The sequence below is a fragment of the Mus musculus genome, chromosome 13 (assembly GCF_000001635.26).
Source record: "Mus musculus strain C57BL/6J chromosome 13, GRCm38.p6 C57BL/6J".
Classification (NCBI taxonomy): domain Eukaryota; kingdom Metazoa; phylum Chordata; class Mammalia; order Rodentia; family Muridae; genus Mus; species Mus musculus.
The window spans coordinates 55004778-55022365 of record NC_000079.6 but is presented as its reverse complement, the minus strand read 5'-3'; the positions used below and the strand labels follow the sequence as shown (position 1 = coordinate 55022365).

Here is a 17588-nt window from a genome sequence, read left to right as displayed (position 1 = left end):
CTAAACCTCAGTCATTTTGTATTCTGGGACCAGCAAAGTCTCGCAGGATAGCACTTTCCTCTCAAATGACAAGTGTGGTATCCAGACTGGCCTCCTTTGGATGACAGAAGAGCTTGTCAGACTACCTTGCAGGATAAGAGCTGAGAGTGAGGGGGTGGAAGCACACCTGGATCAATACTGCTAACTTATGTGTATCTCTTGACTCTGCCCCACTCCTTCACTGTTTGAGCATAAAGCTCTTCTAAGTACCCTGCAGAGAGTCCTGGAGGTCACTGGACCCCTTTATCTGTCCCTCTTCCAAACACACACTGCTTTTCATTATTATTCATTTCTTTAGTTGATATATTGGGGGTAGCTGAACACACACACACACACACACACACACACACACACACACACACACATGCTTAGTTCCCCAAGACTGTATTTCAGGAAAACAGTTAAGTGGAAAAGCAGTGTAGTGGCCAGTAGAGTAGCTCCACAGAAGCTTAAGAACTCTATCTTCCACAAGAGAAGACCCCCAGGCAAACCTCTTGCCCCATCTTGCCTTACGGACTCTTTAGACTTCTCGGCCTGGCAGTTACTTCTTCCGCCATGTATCTCAACTACGGGCATTCTCATTAGGTCCTGAGAGCTATACCTGATTCTATCACACACACACACACACACACACACACGCACGCACGACTCTTGACTGCATACATGCTCTCTTCTTTGTGAAAGGACTTCACCAACTTGCCCTGCCCACTCTCCTGCAGTCATGATGGCCCTTCCTCTTAGGCTCCTACATTGCTTCTTACACAGTTCTGCTTACTACATTTTGACACGTTGCCTAGTTCAACCACAAATTTCTAGGCTGGTCTCCGCTTCTTTCCAAGGAACTTGGCACTTGAAAACTTTGTGTATAACACGAACAGCGCTCCTAGCGCTGCTGAGAGAATATTTTGGAGTTCTTAACCTCGTTGGGCCTTCAACTTCCTGTGGTCATCTGGCTTGTTTGTACCATGGCCCTGCCCATTCTGGGCTCCGTTGAGAGCAGATTTGTAGGGAAGTGCCCTTTCCTGAATTAGCAGATTTCGGTTAAGTGGCTACAGAGGAAGGTGGAGCTTGGGGAGCTGACCCAGAGTTTTCACTTTTGAGTTTAGTCCAGTATCACTGTGGTCATATTTGGGAGAAGAGCTGAGCCCCCGAGGAAGGTGATCAACTTCTGAATCTCCCAGGTAAGCACTTCCTCTAATTCCTGCAGGCCTCGTCTCAAGCCCTCGGCTTATCCTATGGCTAATGGAGGTTAGCAAGACTGTGCTATGAGTTCTCACTGGTGACGGTGGTGCCCAGCCTCAGGACCGGTCTCTAGAATACCATTCAAAAGCAGCACTTTGGAACCATGTCTGATTCAGATGAGAAAAGTCAAGAAGCTCTTAATTCAAACATGTGTAGACTTTCGACTTGTTTCTGGTGACAGTGGAATGGAGACATGCCCCTCACTGGAAGAAGAGAGAGGTCCAAATGTATGAACCTAGAGTTTAAATCCTAGGGTTCCTTGCAGGAAACCTCATCGTCTGGCACGTGCGGAGTAAATGTTGAGTGTGCGAGCAGGTAAGTATGTGAATGATTGTGTTAGCTGGGCCTTGAACGAAGATAGTTGCGTCAGTTACCTTATTTTATCCTTTAACAGACTACTGGAATGTATGTTCTCTTCTGACAGATTGGAAACTAAGTGGTGATACACACACACACACACACACACACACACACACACACACATATAATTTAGGGGAGAGTTGTCAGAAACAAATTTCTTGCTTTACCAAATCTACTGCCTCCTTTTGAGACAGGGTCTCACTATGTGGCCCAGGTTGTCCTCAAACTCCTGATACTCCTGCCTCAGTCAACCAAGTGCTATGTTTACAGGCACGAGCACCAGGTCTAAATTTGCCCAACCCTGTCCCGGAATTGAAGTGCAGAGGTGACTCAGACATCACAAGGTTATGAGGCTAGCCCTTCAGAAATGGGGACCAACTTAAGTGAAAACTAAAAAGCAGATGACAGGGAGTCAGCATGTGTGGAGTTCAGAAGCTCAAGGAGTAGCAAGAGGAAGCTTGGGGTGAGGGCAAATGAGGATCCTGCAGTAGTACCACAGAGTTTGGCTCCATCTGTGGGAGGAGCCATGACAGCGTGAGCCGGGCTAGATTCAACCTGCGGAAGCAGAAATATCAGGAGACTCCTGGAATAGTCAGTAGTTGTGGGGACAAGAAAGAGAGGACAGGCATTAAAGTTCTTTCTCAGAGCCCCAGCTAGGGGCTAAGTGACTGTTCCCTTCTAAGCAAAACTCTTGATGCTTCTGGCCAAGTTGAGGGCAGATTTGTGGAAGGCTAGTGGAGAAAGGAATCTGCCTTTGTTGTGTTCAAGGGACCGCTACACTGCCATGGTGTGATCTAACAGACTGCTAGGATTGGCATTTGGATTAGGTCAGTGCCTGACTTGGAAGCTCCGACACACGAGTTTTAATGGTGAAATGGACTGAGTGTAGAGGAAGGCAGAAAGTTGTCCTTGGAGGCTTGGAAACCGTCCTATGTATTTAAAGGCAGAGGAGAAGAGTTACTTACTGATGAAGACCCAGGAAGACTGGGTCATGATAGACTGTCTGCAGGGGCCAAGGAAAGAAAGAATGCAGGAGCAGAGGGTCTCCAGAGGCTTAGGACTGGGCGGGAGGGGAAACATCGTCACACACACTTCTCAAAAACACCTGCCTCCTGGTGGATTGCTAAGGATTCTTTACTGGTCAGAAGTTTTTGGTTCTGTTTACAACTCCATTCTTCGTTCCTTCTGGAAGGAAAGAAGTTGTGAGTTTGAGTTATTGCCTCTTGGAGCCTGTAGACTAACCAGTCTTGAATCCAGTTAACCCTTCTCTCCTATAGGTAGTCAATACCCATTGTGGAAACATGGCCACCATTGGGCCTTCTGGCCTGCATCCTGGAGAAAGAGCCTCAGTCTGCCCACACGAGGGCGTGCCAAGGCCCTCAGGTAGCTTAGAACTGGTAAGCAGAGCACTGGGTACCAATTCTGTGTTTGTTTAAGGCTATCCAGGATAGAATGAGTAGAGATGTGGGTTGCTGGGCTCACACCCTTGTGGCCTCTTTCCAGTCTTCTAAGCTATTAATCTCCATTGTGATGTCTCTTCTCTTTGAGACTCCAAAAAACTGCAAGGTGTGGATTGGTTTGGGGGCAGGGCTTAGAGGTGTAAAGTGACCTGAGTTTCAGATGTAAGAGTTTGCACTGAAGATTGTCACCTGTAAATGTGCCTCTCTTGTCAGCTTGCCACACAGATGCTGGACCAGCCCTACAAGGGCTGATGTATCGAGAATGGACCCTCTCCATTTTCTTCAAAAATAAAATAAGCTTATACTTTCACTATCAATTACACTTTTACAGACTTATCCACCACAAAACGGAAGGGGGGGGGGAGGAAGAGACGACGATAGAACTGAAACGTTCAGAAATGAGCTTTATAACCCATTTCACAATTTATGTGTTCTGGTTGCATTCCACCCTCCCTTGTCATCTAATGCTACCATTTTGTTGCCTGCCTTCTAAATGTTAACATTATATTCACACACGCACATTCGTGTGCACTAGTACATCTACACACACACCGGCACACACACGTGTACATTATAGGCCGGGAGCTATGTCCTTGAGTCCCTTTCTCTCCTATTTCTCCGGTCTCTCTGGGACAGTGTCCTCACATGGTCACTGCAGTCAGGCACCAGAGATAACTGCCGTGCTGAATTGTTCTCAGGTCTCAGGGGTCCTACCCAGCACAGGCTTAATAGCTGAGTTTCCCTAGAAGTGCCTCTCTCTCTCTCTCTCTCTCTCTCTGTTTGTGTGTGTTCTTTTAGTGGTTTGAGGACTGAATGCCAGTCAAGTGTTTGCCACTCCACTACATCAGCAGCCTCCCCCTTCATCTTGACTAAGATTTAGAAGTCTTTACCTACCACATCCTGGAGCAGAAGATGCTTATGTAAACCATTTCATAACTCTTGGTTCTCCATTTCCTTGTCAGAAAAGCAAAGGAAAATAACTTATTTGAGTGCTCTTCTTGAATTAAAAAAAAACAAAAAAACAAAAAAACAAACCTGGAAATAAAGGACCTGCCCAGAGGCAACACCATCGAAAGCTTTCTTAGACCACTCCCTGCGGTTTCTGTAGTTTTCTTTTTTCCTCTGACCTACGCTTCCGCTTCCGGAATCCAACTGCGGTGGCCTTCCTGACACTGAATTTCACACACACACACACACACACACACACACACACACACACACACACACACTCACACCTTGGTGCAACCTGTGCCTTAGACCCTGCTGTAAACATTTCCTCTGTGTTCAGCCCAGAGCTGGGCTCCAGAAAAGAGCAATAACAACCTCACCATGGTTTGTTCTCTGGTTGTCATCACGCCCCTTCCTCCAGAGACCCCACCCCCACCCCCGCCGACCTAGACCCAAATCTGCATGGGCTTTGTTGTATGTACCTGCAGTTTAATAAATTTCCTATGGCTTTGGGGGGCTTCCCAGGATTGCCAAATGTTCTACAGCCAGGGACAGCACTCAACACTCAGACCTCACTTTGGAATCCCTTTCCATGGCCGGAGGTGAGAGGAGGGTGGTCATCACAAGTCACCACATGTTATCACATGTCATCACACGTTACCACATGCTATCACGTCATCACATGACACATGTTATCACATGACATCAGTGTCCAGCTACATCTTTTAGTCCCTCATCAGAATTTTGTAGAAGTCTCTTTTTGTTACCTAAAGGTGTAGAATCAGGCCCTCCAGGATGACTGTGTCTCATGCCCTGAAGGGAGCCCTCCACAGAGCACCCCTTTGTGTCAGCCACTGCTCTGGTGCTGACTTAGTCCTCGTAGCATCCTTGCTCTCTTTGCTCGGTTACTTGATCGAGGAGGTCACTTGTTCAAACAGGTAACCGGCGTGTGGGAGCCAGGCTGACCGGTACAGCAAGCTCATTAAACAGTCAACACGGAGGCCATAGTGGACTTCACACACACTCCAGTGCCCTTCTTCCTGCTCTCATGGAGAAGGGCTTCAGCCCAAGATGGACAGAAAAGAGAGGTTATCTCCTGGGTAGTTTACACCCCACCAGAGTCTGTCTGTCTGTCTGTCTGTCTGTCTGTCTCTCTCTCTCTCTCTCAGGATTTGCTCATCTCGTAGTCTCTCCTCTTGAACATCTCACTCTGATTGGGGTGGGGGCAGCGAGAGGTGGGGAAGAGGTAGAAAAGAAAACCATTTCCTGCCCAAGCCATTAACTTGTCCCTGTTTTATCTTAGTTTTTTCTCACAAGGCTAAAACACTCCCAATCTGAAGCATGCCTTTCCACTTTTCATGGACGCTGCAGTCCCCACCCTGCTGAGACAGGGTTTCACTGTGTAGCCTGAACTAGCCTGGAACTTACTACATGGAGCAGGCAATATTCCCTTCTAATTGTTAGGTCACCCCAACGATCCAGTTAACAATCCTGAGACCTGTTCATAGCTCGCTGTGGTCCTGGGCAGAGTGAGGGCTGAAGTTTTCTCTTGCTTCTTTTGTCTGGTCATCACATGTCACCACACGTTATCACATGTCATCGCACATGTTTGGTTCTTTTCAGAGGAAGTACTAGTTTTGATTTTGGTTTTGTTTTGTTTTACCAAACTTCCCATCAGAATGGGAACATCTTTGCAGTACTATCGATCTGATTCACAATCTACCCTGCCCCTTCAGATCTCCTTGGGCTGGACAAATGGCTTATGTTCTCCAAGCCTAGGCTTCCTCACATATAACACAGAAACAATCACTCCCAGTGTCTGGAAACATCTGTCCCAATGTACGCATATAACAGGGTGTCTTGGACGCCAGTTGGGTTATTTGCCTCCTTAGAGAGCTGCTTCCCCGGAGCTTCATAAAGAGGGGTTGGGGTTGAGTCTATCTCGTCTCCACCTTTCACCCCTGCTCTTTAGAGGTGTTCAAAGTTGCTTCACAGATTTAGGTCCAGTCTGGGGCAATGAATCTTTAGAGTAGAATTCCCGTGCCACAGGAAGTTGGGCCTTAGAAAGATCTAAGTTGGGGAAGGATGGAGCTACTGAGCTGCCAGCCGATAGTGGGGCTTTTTTGGTGGATGAACAAGAGGGCCATCCAAGGGATGCTTTTTCACAGAGCTGAGGTTCTGAGCTCTCCCTATTCCGTGAGCTTCTGGTAGAGTGAGAACCTGGGTTGGCACAGCCTTTGCTCTCTCTCACTCTCTCAGCCTCCCCATCAGAGTCGGATCCCCTCCCAGGCCAGTGCTCCCCCAACGCCACACCCTTGCTCTGGAGAAAACCTTTCTTATTATCTTCCCTCAGAATGTCAGATGGCCAGTTTTCTTCCTCAGCTTAGGTCATCACCTGTAAGATGTCCTCCACTCATGTCTAAAAATGTGACTCTTCCCAAGTCACACAGTTCTAATCCTGCCTCTCTCTTATCTGTAGCCACCATCAGTACCAGGACCTTACGCAGCCAGACAGTGCTGACTCTGTACAGGGGAATCAGCAGGAAACAGGAGCAGGACTTGAGCTGTATGGTGGGCTGCGTTTGCAGTAGTTCTGGGTTGGGAAGAGTGGTCAAGTGAAGGGAAGACCAGCCTCGGCTCTGTGGTCTCTGTATTCTAGAGGTAGGCTTGCTTAGGCTCCAGACCCTGAGAGAAGGTGGGGAGATGCCAGCCTTAGAGTGTGAAGTTTCTTCACTATTTGTTCACTCATTGCTAGCTTACAAAGAGACAGCTGCAGAACTCTTGCCCTGGAGAACAGGAAAGCAATTATTGTGGTAGGAGAGAGACTTCACCAAACCTTACATTAAAAAAAGCTAGATGAAACGGTAGAGAATTCAGGAGCCGAGAGGAAGTCACCAGGATATGGAGCACAAGAGAGAGGTGGCTTCTCTTCCTTGTGACCCTCGCAGGATACATGAGCTTGGAGTAGCCTTTGAACAGCAAGCGAGTCGAGGTGAGAGGAGCTGCAAGAAGGGGGACTGGAGGGCCAGTGGGGCTCAGGGAGAATGGAACAGGATGCTAGGCAGCCCCCAGGAAGCAGAGGGCCTAAGAAGGCAGGGGGCAAGTTGGGTAGGACAGTCCTGTCCCAGCTGAAGTCAGAGAGTGGCTACCTCCCCAGTGTTGGCTTGCTTCTTCTTCCCACATGCAGGAATGCTTGCAGCAATTCAAGGTGACCAGGACACAGTTGCAGCAGATCCAAGCCAGTCTCCTGTGCTCCATGGAGCAGGCACTGAAGGGACAGGACAGTCCCGCTCCTTCTGTCCGGATGCTGCCCACATACGTGAGGTCCACACCACACGGCACCGGTGGGTAACACAGACTCGGATGGGCGGCCAGACACGGGGAATGTGCTCTGACTGGGGGATGGGGGAAGTTCCTTACTTCTGTCCACCATCTCTGAGGCCCTTTTCAATGGCCCTCTCAGACTCTGGAAGCTTTCCTGGGAGGCAGGCAGCTTTGCCAACTGCATGTCTTTCTATGACCTGTCTGCCGTCTAGAGCAAGGGGATTTCCTGGTGCTGGAGCTGGGGGCCACAGGAGCATCACTACGTGTGTTGTGGGTAACACTGACAGGCACCAAAGAATGCCGGGTGGAGCCCAGGAGCCGGGAGTTTGTGATTCCTCAAGAGGTGATCCTAGGTGCTGGCCAGCAGGTGAGCAGTCAGGGTGCCTCGTCTGGGGCTGGAGACTTGGCTGGGCGGTCAGAGCTAAGCACGCTTCTTGTTCCCATAGCTCTTTGACTTTGCTGCCCGATGCCTCTCTGAATTCCTGGATGCATACCCCGTGGAGAATCAGGGTCTGAAGCTTGGGTTCAATTTCTCTTTTCCTTGTCACCAGACAGGCTTGGACAGGGTGAGGTTGGGGGGCACATGGGGTCAGTGAGCGGAAAGCTACTACGGCCCTTGTGAAGGCCACAGGGAGAAAAAAATAACCCAGCTTCTCTGTCCCCAGAGCACCCTCATTTCCTGGACAAAAGGTTTTAGGTGCAGCGGCGTGGAAGGCCAGGATGTGGTCCAGTTGCTAAGAGATGCCATTCAGAGGCAGGGGGTAAGAGAAGGTCAGCGTGATGGAGGGAGGGCTGCCCCCGCTGTCCTGGCCTTGACATCTGTAGGTTATGCCTGTGTTTCTGGAAGGTCCTGCTTTCTTTCCCTGTGCACAGCTTTTATCCGTTTTGACCTTGGGGTTAATGTTGCTTCCATAGTAAGAACGACTCAAATAAGATGATCATGCCCTGGGGGAGGGGTTGGGGGGGGACAAGACATGGGAAAGATAAAAACAAAAGCAAAAAAGAAACCTATGACCCAGCCCTACAGAGCTTCACGTTCTAGAAGGGAAAGCATTCTAATAAAAGATTGCCCCTGTGTGGCGATAACTCGAGTAGCAGCAGAGGGTTCAGGGAGGGAGCAGTGGGCCTTGGACCTGAGCTGAGGCTGGAGAGAAGTGCTAATGTAAGAGAAGTGCCCTTGGCAAAATCTCCATGCTCTAGAAGGGCAGGTGCTTTTGCACTAAGCCCAGAGTACTGGTTAGAATCTAGGTTCCAAGGCATATCTTGGGATGCCAGGCCAGGGTGTGGGTGAGGCGCTCAGCCATGGGACTGTCTTCCAGGTCCTGACAACCTGAGCTGGGGGAGGGGATGGAAGGAGAGCCCGGAGCATGGGACTGGCTCTGACTCCCTGTTCTCTCCATTGCCAGACCTACAGGATTGATGTGGTAGCCATGGTGAATGACACGGTGGGCACCATGATGGGCTGTGAGCTGGGCACCAGGCCGTGTGAAGTCGGGCTGATTGTAGGTGAGCCTGGGCCCGTTTGGAATGAAGGGTGGCAGCTACCTGGTGGGCAGGCTCTGATGGGGTCCTTCCCACCAGACACCGGTACCAACGCGTGCTACATGGAGGAGGCGCGGCACGTGGCCGCTCTGGATGAGGACCGCGGCCGCACCTGTGTCAGCATCGAGTGGGGCTCCTTCTATGACGAAGATGCTCTAGGGCCAGTACTGACCACCTTCGACTCTGCCCTGGACCGCGAGTCCCTGACTCCTGGTGCTCAAAGGTGGTGGCCTGGCGGTGGTTTCCCTGACTGCTTTAGGCTGTCACATTACTTTTCTGATCTACTACCTCTTCCGCTCTTGGGCCTCTCCCTCTTGCTATCCCTCTGAGCTTGCCTTTTGGGGGTTCTAAGTTAGACTCAAAAAGAAAGGCCTCAGTGTAACCGGGCGGGGTGGCACATGCCTTTAATCCCAGCACATGGTAGGCAGAGACAGGCGGATTTCTGAGTTCGAGGCCAGCCTGGTCTACAAAGTGAGTTCCAGGACAGCTAGGGCTACACAGAGAAACCCTGTCTCGGAGGGTGGGGGGCAGGGGAGGAAGGCCCCAGCGTGCTAGAACCCCGAGTTTTCCATCTTTGATCCTTTAAGTCAGCCCTGGAGGGTTGGGAGTTGGGATTTGGGAACAGCTGGGTAAAATGTCTACCTACTTTCCTGGCTCCTTTTGCCTTTAAGAGGTCCCCCGCATGTAAGAGGTCCCCAAAGGGTTGGAAAGGGTAAACCCACTTGTCTCCCTGGAAGGCCATTTGCTTCTGGAGTCCTCAGTCTGGGACCTCAGAGAAAACAATTTCAATTTTAGAGTTCAAGTGGGCTAGGGGCTCAAGCAGAGCCTCGTCTAGCCCCTCCCTCCACCGTAGGTTTGAGAAGATGATTGGAGGCCTTTACCTGGGTGAGCTGGTGAGGCTGGTTCTGGTCCACTTGACCCAGCACGGGGTCCTCTTTGATGGCTGCGCCTCTCCTGCGTTGCTGAGTCAAGGCTGTATCCTCCTGGACCACGTGGCTGAGATGGAGGAGTACGGAAGGGAGGCTTGCAGCTTAGCCAGGGGGCGTGGCTTAGCCAAGGGCCCTGGCGGGGAGGGGGTCTGCTTGGAAGAGGCTAAGGCACTCTCTCTCCAAGGTAGCTGTGGGGCTGTGGTGGGATGGGGAGCTATTAGGTTCTGCACCACCCATGTGTCTTCACCCTCCTCTTTGCAGCACCGCCACTGGGACAGCCCGCGTCCACACCATCCTGCAGGACTTGGGTCTGAGCCCTCGGGCCTCAGATGCTGAACTGGTGCAATATGTGTGCGTGGCTGTGTGCACACGGGCTGCCCAGCTCTGTGCGGCTGCCCTGGCTGCAGTCCTCTCCCGCCTCCAGCACAGCAGGGAGCAGCAGACATTGCAAGTGGCTGTGGCCACTGGAGGGCGAGTGTTTGAACGACACCCCAGGTAGTCTGAGGATAGGATGTGAGCATTTATGATATACATCCAGAGGGCACTCTGGTACCCTGTGTACGAGCTAGCGGATGTGAATGGCAGAGTTGGGAGTTAGTCTAGGTTGTGGGATGCCTGGAGACATGTAAAAAGAGAAAAATATTTCTTTTCACATGTGCCAGTGAGAGGGGCAGGGAGGGCAGTGGATGTATGGTTGGTACCAATGAACAGGTTTAGGACTAATTTGTTTTATTAAAACATTTTAATAAAATAAAATTCTATTAAAACCCATAGCTCCAGCTGCATATGCAGCAGAGGATGGCCTTATCTGGCATCAATGGGAGGTTTGATGCCCCAGCATAGGGGGATGCTAGGGCAGTGAGGTGGGAGTGGGTGGGTGAGTGAGAAAGCACCTTCACAGAAGCAAGGGGGAGTGGGGATGGGATAGGGGGTTTGCAGAGGAGAAACCAGGAAGAAGAACAGCGTTTGGAATGTAAATAAATAAAATAACCAATTAAAATAAAAAATAAAATTTAAAATGGTAAATTTTAAATAGGGCTCAGATGCAGAGCTGAGTGAGCTTGGTGTGTTTGCGTAGGTTCCTCCGAATCCTAAAGGAGACGGTAACACTCCTGGCCCCAAACTGTGATGTCTCCTTCATCCCCTCTGTGGATGGTGGTGGCCGGGGTGTGGCAATGGTGACAGCTGTGGCTGCCCGCCTGGCTGCTCACAGGCGCATCCTGGAAGAGACCCTGGCACCATTTCAGCTGACCTTGGAGCAGATGACAGTGGTGCAGGCACAAATGCGGGAAGCCATGATCAGGGGGCTTCAAGGAGAGGCCTCCTCCCTCCGCATGCTGCCCACTTACGTCCGAGCGACGCCCGACGGCAGCGGTGAGCACCTGGCCTGAGTGTGGGCCTGGGGTGTGGGCTCCTGTGACTCATAGTGTGTGCTAGGGCTGGAGCCACCACTTTCCTCCTGGTAACGAGTGTCTCTGTCCCACAGAGCGAGGTGATTTCCTGGCCTTGGACCTAGGGGGCACCAACTTCCGGGTCCTGTTGGTACGAGTGGCGGAGGGCAGTGTGCAGATCATCAACCAGGTCTACTCCATTCCTGAGTGTAGAGCCCAGGGCTCTGGACAGAAGGTACTCACGGGTTGGATCTTGATGTCAGAGGTGGAGAAGGTGGGAGAGGGTCTACCCCCTGACATGCCCTCTCCTGCAGCTCTTTGACCATATTGTGGACTGCATCGTGGACTTCCAGAAGAGGCAGGGCCTTAGTGGACAGAGCCTACCCCTGGGTTTCACCTTCTCTTTCCCATGCAAGCAGCTTGGCCTGGACCAGGTAAGGGAATTAAGTTCAAGAAGTGATTCCGCAGGGCCTCCGATCCATGTGCCCTTTAAGAGTGGGCAGGAGGTCAAGGAAACGTCTGAGTAGGGGGAGCAGCATTGTTGAGCTGGACTGGACGCAATCCTGGCTACCCCCCAAAGATGCTACGCCCATGTTTGGGGAGGAGGCATTTGAGAACAGCACTGGTCTAGCTTGGTGCTGACCAGCAGCTGCATTGCCCCGTTCTGCCATGCCTCTGATGTTCCGCTGTGGTGTTCAGCCTTCGGGGGCAGTGTTCGGTTTATTTCTCCAGAAGAGGCTTGAGGTCAAACACTTTGTGTGTTTCCTTCTTAGCTTGACGCAGTGCTGTGTGCCTGATCTAGGTAGCAGGGCGATAGGTTGTAGGTCAAACCTACTCAGGACACATCATGTCCTTCAACACGTATAGCCGGCTTCTCAGCGCATGCCCCCGGAGTCTGGCGTAGGGACAGCGAGTCTTGGGCCTTCTTGTCCAGGCTCCCAGGAAGCTCAGCACCCCCAGTTTGTTTGGAAGCACCTCCTGATGAGGGGACTGCCTGCTGCCTTTGAAGAGCTCTGCTCTCTCCTTGGCTGTCTTCTGGCCACCACAGTCTGTGTCTACCCACCAGCCTGCACATGCTATTTTCCCCCTGTGCTTCTGTCTCAACGTCTATGGACCACAGCTGTTTCCTCTGCTGTCCTTCACACCATGGTCTGGATGGTTTTGCTGCTGTTTCTCCTCTCTCCTCTAGTCTGTTTGGTAAACCATGCTCACTTCTGTTAACTGTTCTTCACAAGACACAAGTGTGTGTGTGTGTGTGTGTGTGTGTGTGTGTACAAATCTGGGTATGCAAAAAAAAATGTGACCTAATTGACCACTTAATATACCTTGTGTGTTGAGTCCATTTTCTTGCTGGGGACATAGTTCAGTCCTTGAACACTTGTCTGTGGACAGCCCTGGCCAGTGCCATTTCCCTTGGACAGCTGGGGTTAATTCGCACTCTTCTTCCCTCTCCCCCAGAGATACACAAAGAAACACTACAGTACAGCCCTTTTCCAGGTAGAGTTCTGCCCCTTGTTACTAAGTCCAGGTGCTCTCAATAAAGATCTGTCTGTCCCACTCCATCCCATCTTGCCCAAGTGTCTGACTTTGCAACACACCCTTTACCTTCCTAAAACTACTGATGGAGTCTCATACTGAAATGGCTGTGCCTAACTCTGAGAAGCCCTCTCTTCCAAGTGACTCCTTTTCTTTAAAAGGGTGGGATCTGCTGACATTTGAGCCTCTAAAGTGTCTTCATCTTCCTCTTTTCCTACATGTGGCAACCATTCTACCAGCTCTGTCTATTCCTACCCAATTACAAAGGGTCCCTCCTTCTGGGCAAACATCTTAAAACAGTCAGACCCTCAGACCACCTGAGCATTCCGGAACTAATAATGGAAGACATAGGTCGAATCGTTATTATTAGGTTTCTTCAGACCGAAAGCTTCCCAGGGACTTGAGAGGGGTAGAGAGCAAGGCCTTCAACTGTAGGGCAAAGTGGGCACGAACTCCTGCATGGGAAGGGCAGAGACGTTATGCTTCTGATGGGATACAGAGTTTGGGAGGCAGAGTGACATTTCTGTCTTCTTAATCCCATCCCAGGGCATCCTCCTGAATTGGACTAAGGGGTTCAATGCATCAGGCTGTGAGGGCCAGGATGTTGTGTATCTATTACGGGAAGCCATTAGGCGCAGACAGGTAGGAGTCTACCTCCAGGGGTGCTTTGGGGGCTATGACAGGCCTGGAGGGGAGCAAAGTATCATTTGCTTCCTTGAGGGGAGCAAAGGGGCCCTCTATAATGGAGACCTCTGAGTCCAGTGCTGGTTGCTATGACAACTATGTTGCCCAGCAACTAGCAGCATCCGTTTGCATGCAGGCAGTGGAGCTGAATGTGGTTGCCATTGTCAATGACACGGTGGGGACCATGATGTCCTGTGGCTATGATGATCCCCGTTGTGAGATGGGCCTCATTGTCGGTAAGGAGGGTCTTGCCCTCTGTGCTCCTAGTGCCTGATAATTCATTGCCTTTCATTAATTCCTTAGGTTGGACCTTTCTCTGACCTTGGAGATATGGGATTCTTTCTGTATGACCCAGTTGAGTTCTGGGCCATTGTACTGAGCTAGAAGTCTGGAACTGAAGCATTTAGTCCATTTTAGCCATTAAGTCATTGGATCTTTCCAAGCCTCAGCTTGCTCATTTGGTAAACGCATCTCTATGAGACTGGCTGTGTTGCTCCCATCTGTCTGACCTTGGGTAACTCACTAGAGTCTGATCCTTCACTTCAAGGTATGGCATGGCAACACCTACGTCAAGAGGTTCAGAAAACCGAATGAGAAGGGGCCCAGGCAGAGTACACTGCCCGGGTCATAGTGTCTACTCAGTGTTTGAAATGGGAGGGCATGACTGGTGGATGACTCCCGGAATGTTCTTTAGATGTCAAGAGTCTAAGACATAAGCAAGCTCTTACCCTGGGGCTATCCGGCGTCTGGATAAAGGGGCCAGGAGACACAGAAAGGAAAAGGAACTCTATCTTCTCAGAACCGAGTATCCAGAGGGGATTAAGCCCGGAACAGCCTGTGGCAACATACAGCTAACTCTGAGTGCACACAGAAGGGCAGACAGACTATGATCAGACAGGAATTAGTCCTGAACAAGTGGGAACTGGAGCTTGGAAGGAAGCTTCTCTTAGAGCGTGTGGTGGCCTGTCATGGATGGGAGACTTTTGAACATAGGCTCTGACACTAGTGGGTGCTTAGGAGAGGTGTAAACCGTTAGAGAAATCCCAGGCGGGGCTATCAAGGAGCTCACGACTCAGAGCTGGAGACACGCAGAGAGGAGGGAATGTCTTTTCCTCTCTATTTTTCCTATATCACTCCCTCTGTGCTGCTTTTCCGAGTCTCGTAGGCAAAAAGCCTCCTGTGCCCCAGTGCTCCCATGATGCTCTTGTTTCTGATTCTATGAGGACCTGTGGAAGTACTATCAGAGAAAGCCCTCCACTGCCTAACTTCTGGCCAGACCGGGGGGGGGGGGGCTCCCTGTGCCAGCGTTCAGTCTCCTCAGCTCCTGGCTCACTCCTGTCATTTCGATTAAAGCCATTCTTGGCAGACAGGAAACTTCAGCATCTTACCAGCATCAGAATGGAGCCACACCCATGCCCCCAGAGATGAGCTTTCAGGTAGCACAGGAGACTCACTAATGTCGGCTCTGGTAGGGAGCGCAGAGGGAGTTCTGAGGAAGGGAGACCAGGAGCAGGGACTGGTTTTGAACGTGGGGAAATAGGAGAAGGAGTCTGAATTTTGTTGTTTTGGTGTGGGAATGACTCCTAAGGGCTTTGTCTGTATCAGTAAGCAGCGCCCCCCCCCCCCCCCATCCCTTGGCCCCGGCCTGTCTACAGGAACCGGCACCAACGCCTGTTACATGGAAGAGCTCCGCAATGTGGCAAGTGTGCCTGGGGACTCGGGCCTCATGTGCATCAACATGGAGTGGGGTGCCTTTGGGGATGATGGCTCACTGGGCACACTCAGCACCCGCTTTGACACCAGTGTGGACCAGGCATCCATCAATCCAGGCAAACAGAGGTATATATGGCTTAGGCCCAGGCCATGGTGGTAGCGGGTAGACTGGGCTGGGGAGAAAGGCTAGTGGGGTCCTCTGTTGTATGGGCCTGCATACACCTGCCTTCATTCAGGTTTGAGAAAATGATCAGCGGTATGTACTTGGGGGAGATCGTCCGCCATATCCTCCTGCACTTAACCAATCTCGGAGTTCTCTTCCGAGGCCAGAAGACTCAATGCCTTCAGGCCAGGGACATCTTCAAGACTAAGTTCCTCTCTGAGATCGAAAGGTACCTGTGTTGCAAGGGAGTTTGTTTCTGGTGAAGGATGCTGGATGCTGCTGGTTCCCTCCACTCTGGACCACTCTGGAGGATGAAGTGGGGGAAACCTTGAGAGATGGGTGTGTGTGTGGGGGGGGGGGTAAAGCTAATTCTCTATCCTGTTCCTTCCTGGCCCCAGTGATAGCCTGGCCCTGCGTCAGGTCCGAGCCATCCTGGAAGATCTGGGGCTGACTCTGACATCTGATGACGCCTTGATGGTCCTGGAAGTGTGCCAGGCTGTGTCTCGCAGGGCTGCCCAACTCTGTGGGGCAGGTGTGGCTGCCGTGGTGGAGAAGATTCGGGAGAACCGGGGCCTGCAGGAGCTGACAGTGTCTGTGGGAGTAGATGGGACACTCTACAAGCTACATCCTCAGTGAGTCTGCGTAGGTGGGTCAGGACGGGAGGCACAGCCAGGCGGGCGGGGCTGGGCTGGGCTCACCTCAGCCGCTTCCCCTCACAGCTTCTCCAAGCTGGTGTCGGCAACAGTCCGGAAGCTAGCCCCTCAGTGCACCGTCACCTTTTTGCAGTCGGAGGATGGGTCTGGCAAAGGCGCAGCTTTGGTTACTGCTGTTGCTTGTCGCCTTACCCAGATGGCCCACGTCTGAGGAAATCTCCAGGAACGAAGCAATCTCATTGGACTGAGGCTTCAGCCTACCCTGATCCTCAGCCACCCACAACTCCCAAAGAAACCCGTGTGTGGTCCCCTTATAGCCGTCTGCCCACACCTAATGGCTTTGCAAGAGAAGCGACACTCCGGTTAGCAATATATATATATAATTTATTTACATTCACATCCGCTAAAATCCCTACGTGCCCCGGCAGCCGGGCAAGGCTGTGTACATAAGGCCAAGTGTAAGTGCAGGAATGCACTTAAGACAGAGTCAGGACACAAGCTTCACACAACAGGCCCCACACAGGGGCATTGGCCAGCCCCAGGAACGGGCACGCCACGGCACACACACTTGCCATTGTACAGCCCGGGACTCCCATTGCATATTCACACGCCCCGCTGGGCAGGGCACCTCGAGGCCGGGGTACAGGGAAAGGATCAGGGAGGAGCCGTCGGGTGTCCCTGGGTGGGTGGGAGAAGGGCAGCATGTGAGAGGCAGATGTGTACCGACACCGACACCGGGTGTGAGAGACGTGAGCAGCCTCCGGGTGCACAGCATGAGATGTGTGTGTGGTGGGGGGAGGGGTCCTGCATGACCTGGGAGAGGGGTGCGTGTGAGATGAGCACACGAGGCATGCATGAACACACGCCTGTGTGGTGATCGTGTGCCTGAATCCAAGGGCCAGCCCCTGTCCAGCTGGGACCCTTAGTCCCCCCAGGCTTGAAGCCAGGCCCCTCAAATAGACCCCTACCCAGCAGGCACAGAAATGTTTGCATAAGGCCCACCTCAGGCAGGAGCTCTGGGGGCCGTGTCCCAAGCCCAGCATGTGTGCGCATGCTGTGTGTATGCGGGGCCCCTGGCAAGGGACAGGAAGAGAGGTAGCATCACACACATACACACACACACACAGATGGGCTGGGCTCAGCCCAGGCTCCAGGCACTGTCCACTCTGGGCCCCGGGACCAGGGCAGAGCGAGAACAGGTGGCTAAACCAACCTGGCCAGGCAGGCCATGGAGGGATGGAGTTTGGGCAGGGTCTGAAGGACCAGCATCGAGGGACAACTTCAGCCAGGAGGGGGGCCTGTCCAAGCAGCTCTCCCCGGGTGTGGGGGTAGGGCCCCTGTCTGGCTTTTGCCTGTCCCTGGCAGGTGCCAAAGCTGGTGAGAGTGTAGGCGTGACCGGCCTGGCTGGTCTCAGCACTCGGCCTCTGACACGGTGAAGAGGCCAGCATCTGGCTGGCCCAGTCCGGCCACAGCTGCGGCCAGCTGGCCGAGGTTGCCGTTGGGGAAGTGCCGCGCCTCCCATAGGTTGAGGATCATGGCTGTAGGGCTGGGCTTGGAGGCAAAGAAGCTAAGATGGCTGCAAAGAAGAGGCAGTCTGTCAGTAG

General features: G+C 52.0%; 2 protein-coding genes across 10 annotated transcripts in view; one reads left to right on the top strand and one right to left on the bottom strand.

Moving 5' to 3' along the window:
* The first annotated feature begins 890 nt into the window (after nucleotides 1-890).
* Hk3 (hexokinase 3) lies at nucleotides 891-16381 on the top strand. 5 transcript variants are annotated; one of them, XM_006517193.4, is made up of 20 exons: nucleotides 891-1220; nucleotides 2919-3038; nucleotides 6529-6620; nucleotides 7237-7393; nucleotides 7586-7740; nucleotides 7820-7939; nucleotides 8039-8134; nucleotides 8780-8879; nucleotides 8955-9138; nucleotides 9769-9924; nucleotides 10106-10339; nucleotides 10923-11218; nucleotides 11331-11470; nucleotides 11550-11669; nucleotides 13318-13413; nucleotides 13592-13691; nucleotides 15111-15294; nucleotides 15405-15560; nucleotides 15730-15963; nucleotides 16051-16375. In XM_006517193.4, the coding sequence occupies exons 3-20, from the start codon at nucleotides 6618-6620 to the stop codon at nucleotides 16193-16195; spliced, it is 2676 nt and encodes an 891-aa protein (XP_006517256.1). In that variant the 5' UTR covers nucleotides 891-1220; nucleotides 2919-3038; nucleotides 6529-6617; the 3' UTR covers nucleotides 16196-16375. The 5 variants fall into 5 exon arrangements, with proteins under 5 accessions (XP_006517256.1, NP_001028417.1, NP_001193321.1 ...); NM_001033245.4 differs by lacking the exon at nucleotides 6529-6620 and having other exon boundaries at nucleotides 981-1220; nucleotides 16051-16381; NM_001206391.1 differs by lacking the exons at nucleotides 891-1220; nucleotides 6529-6620 and adding an exon at nucleotides 1547-1596 and having other exon boundaries at nucleotides 11058-11218; nucleotides 16051-16381.
* The window catches only part of Unc5a (unc-5 netrin receptor A), a 60868-nt gene continuing 59627 nt past the window's right edge, over nucleotides 16348-17588 (bottom strand). For all 5 annotated transcript variants that reach the window (XR_001780744.2, XM_006517037.2, XM_006517038.2 and 2 more), the window contains one exon: nucleotides 16348-17560. Coding sequence is in view for 4 of the 5 variants with exons in the window: in XM_006517037.2 (XP_006517100.2) it covers nucleotides 17395-17560 (166 nt within the window). In the remaining variant the exon portion in view is untranslated. The remainder of the gene's footprint in view (nucleotides 17561-17588) is intronic.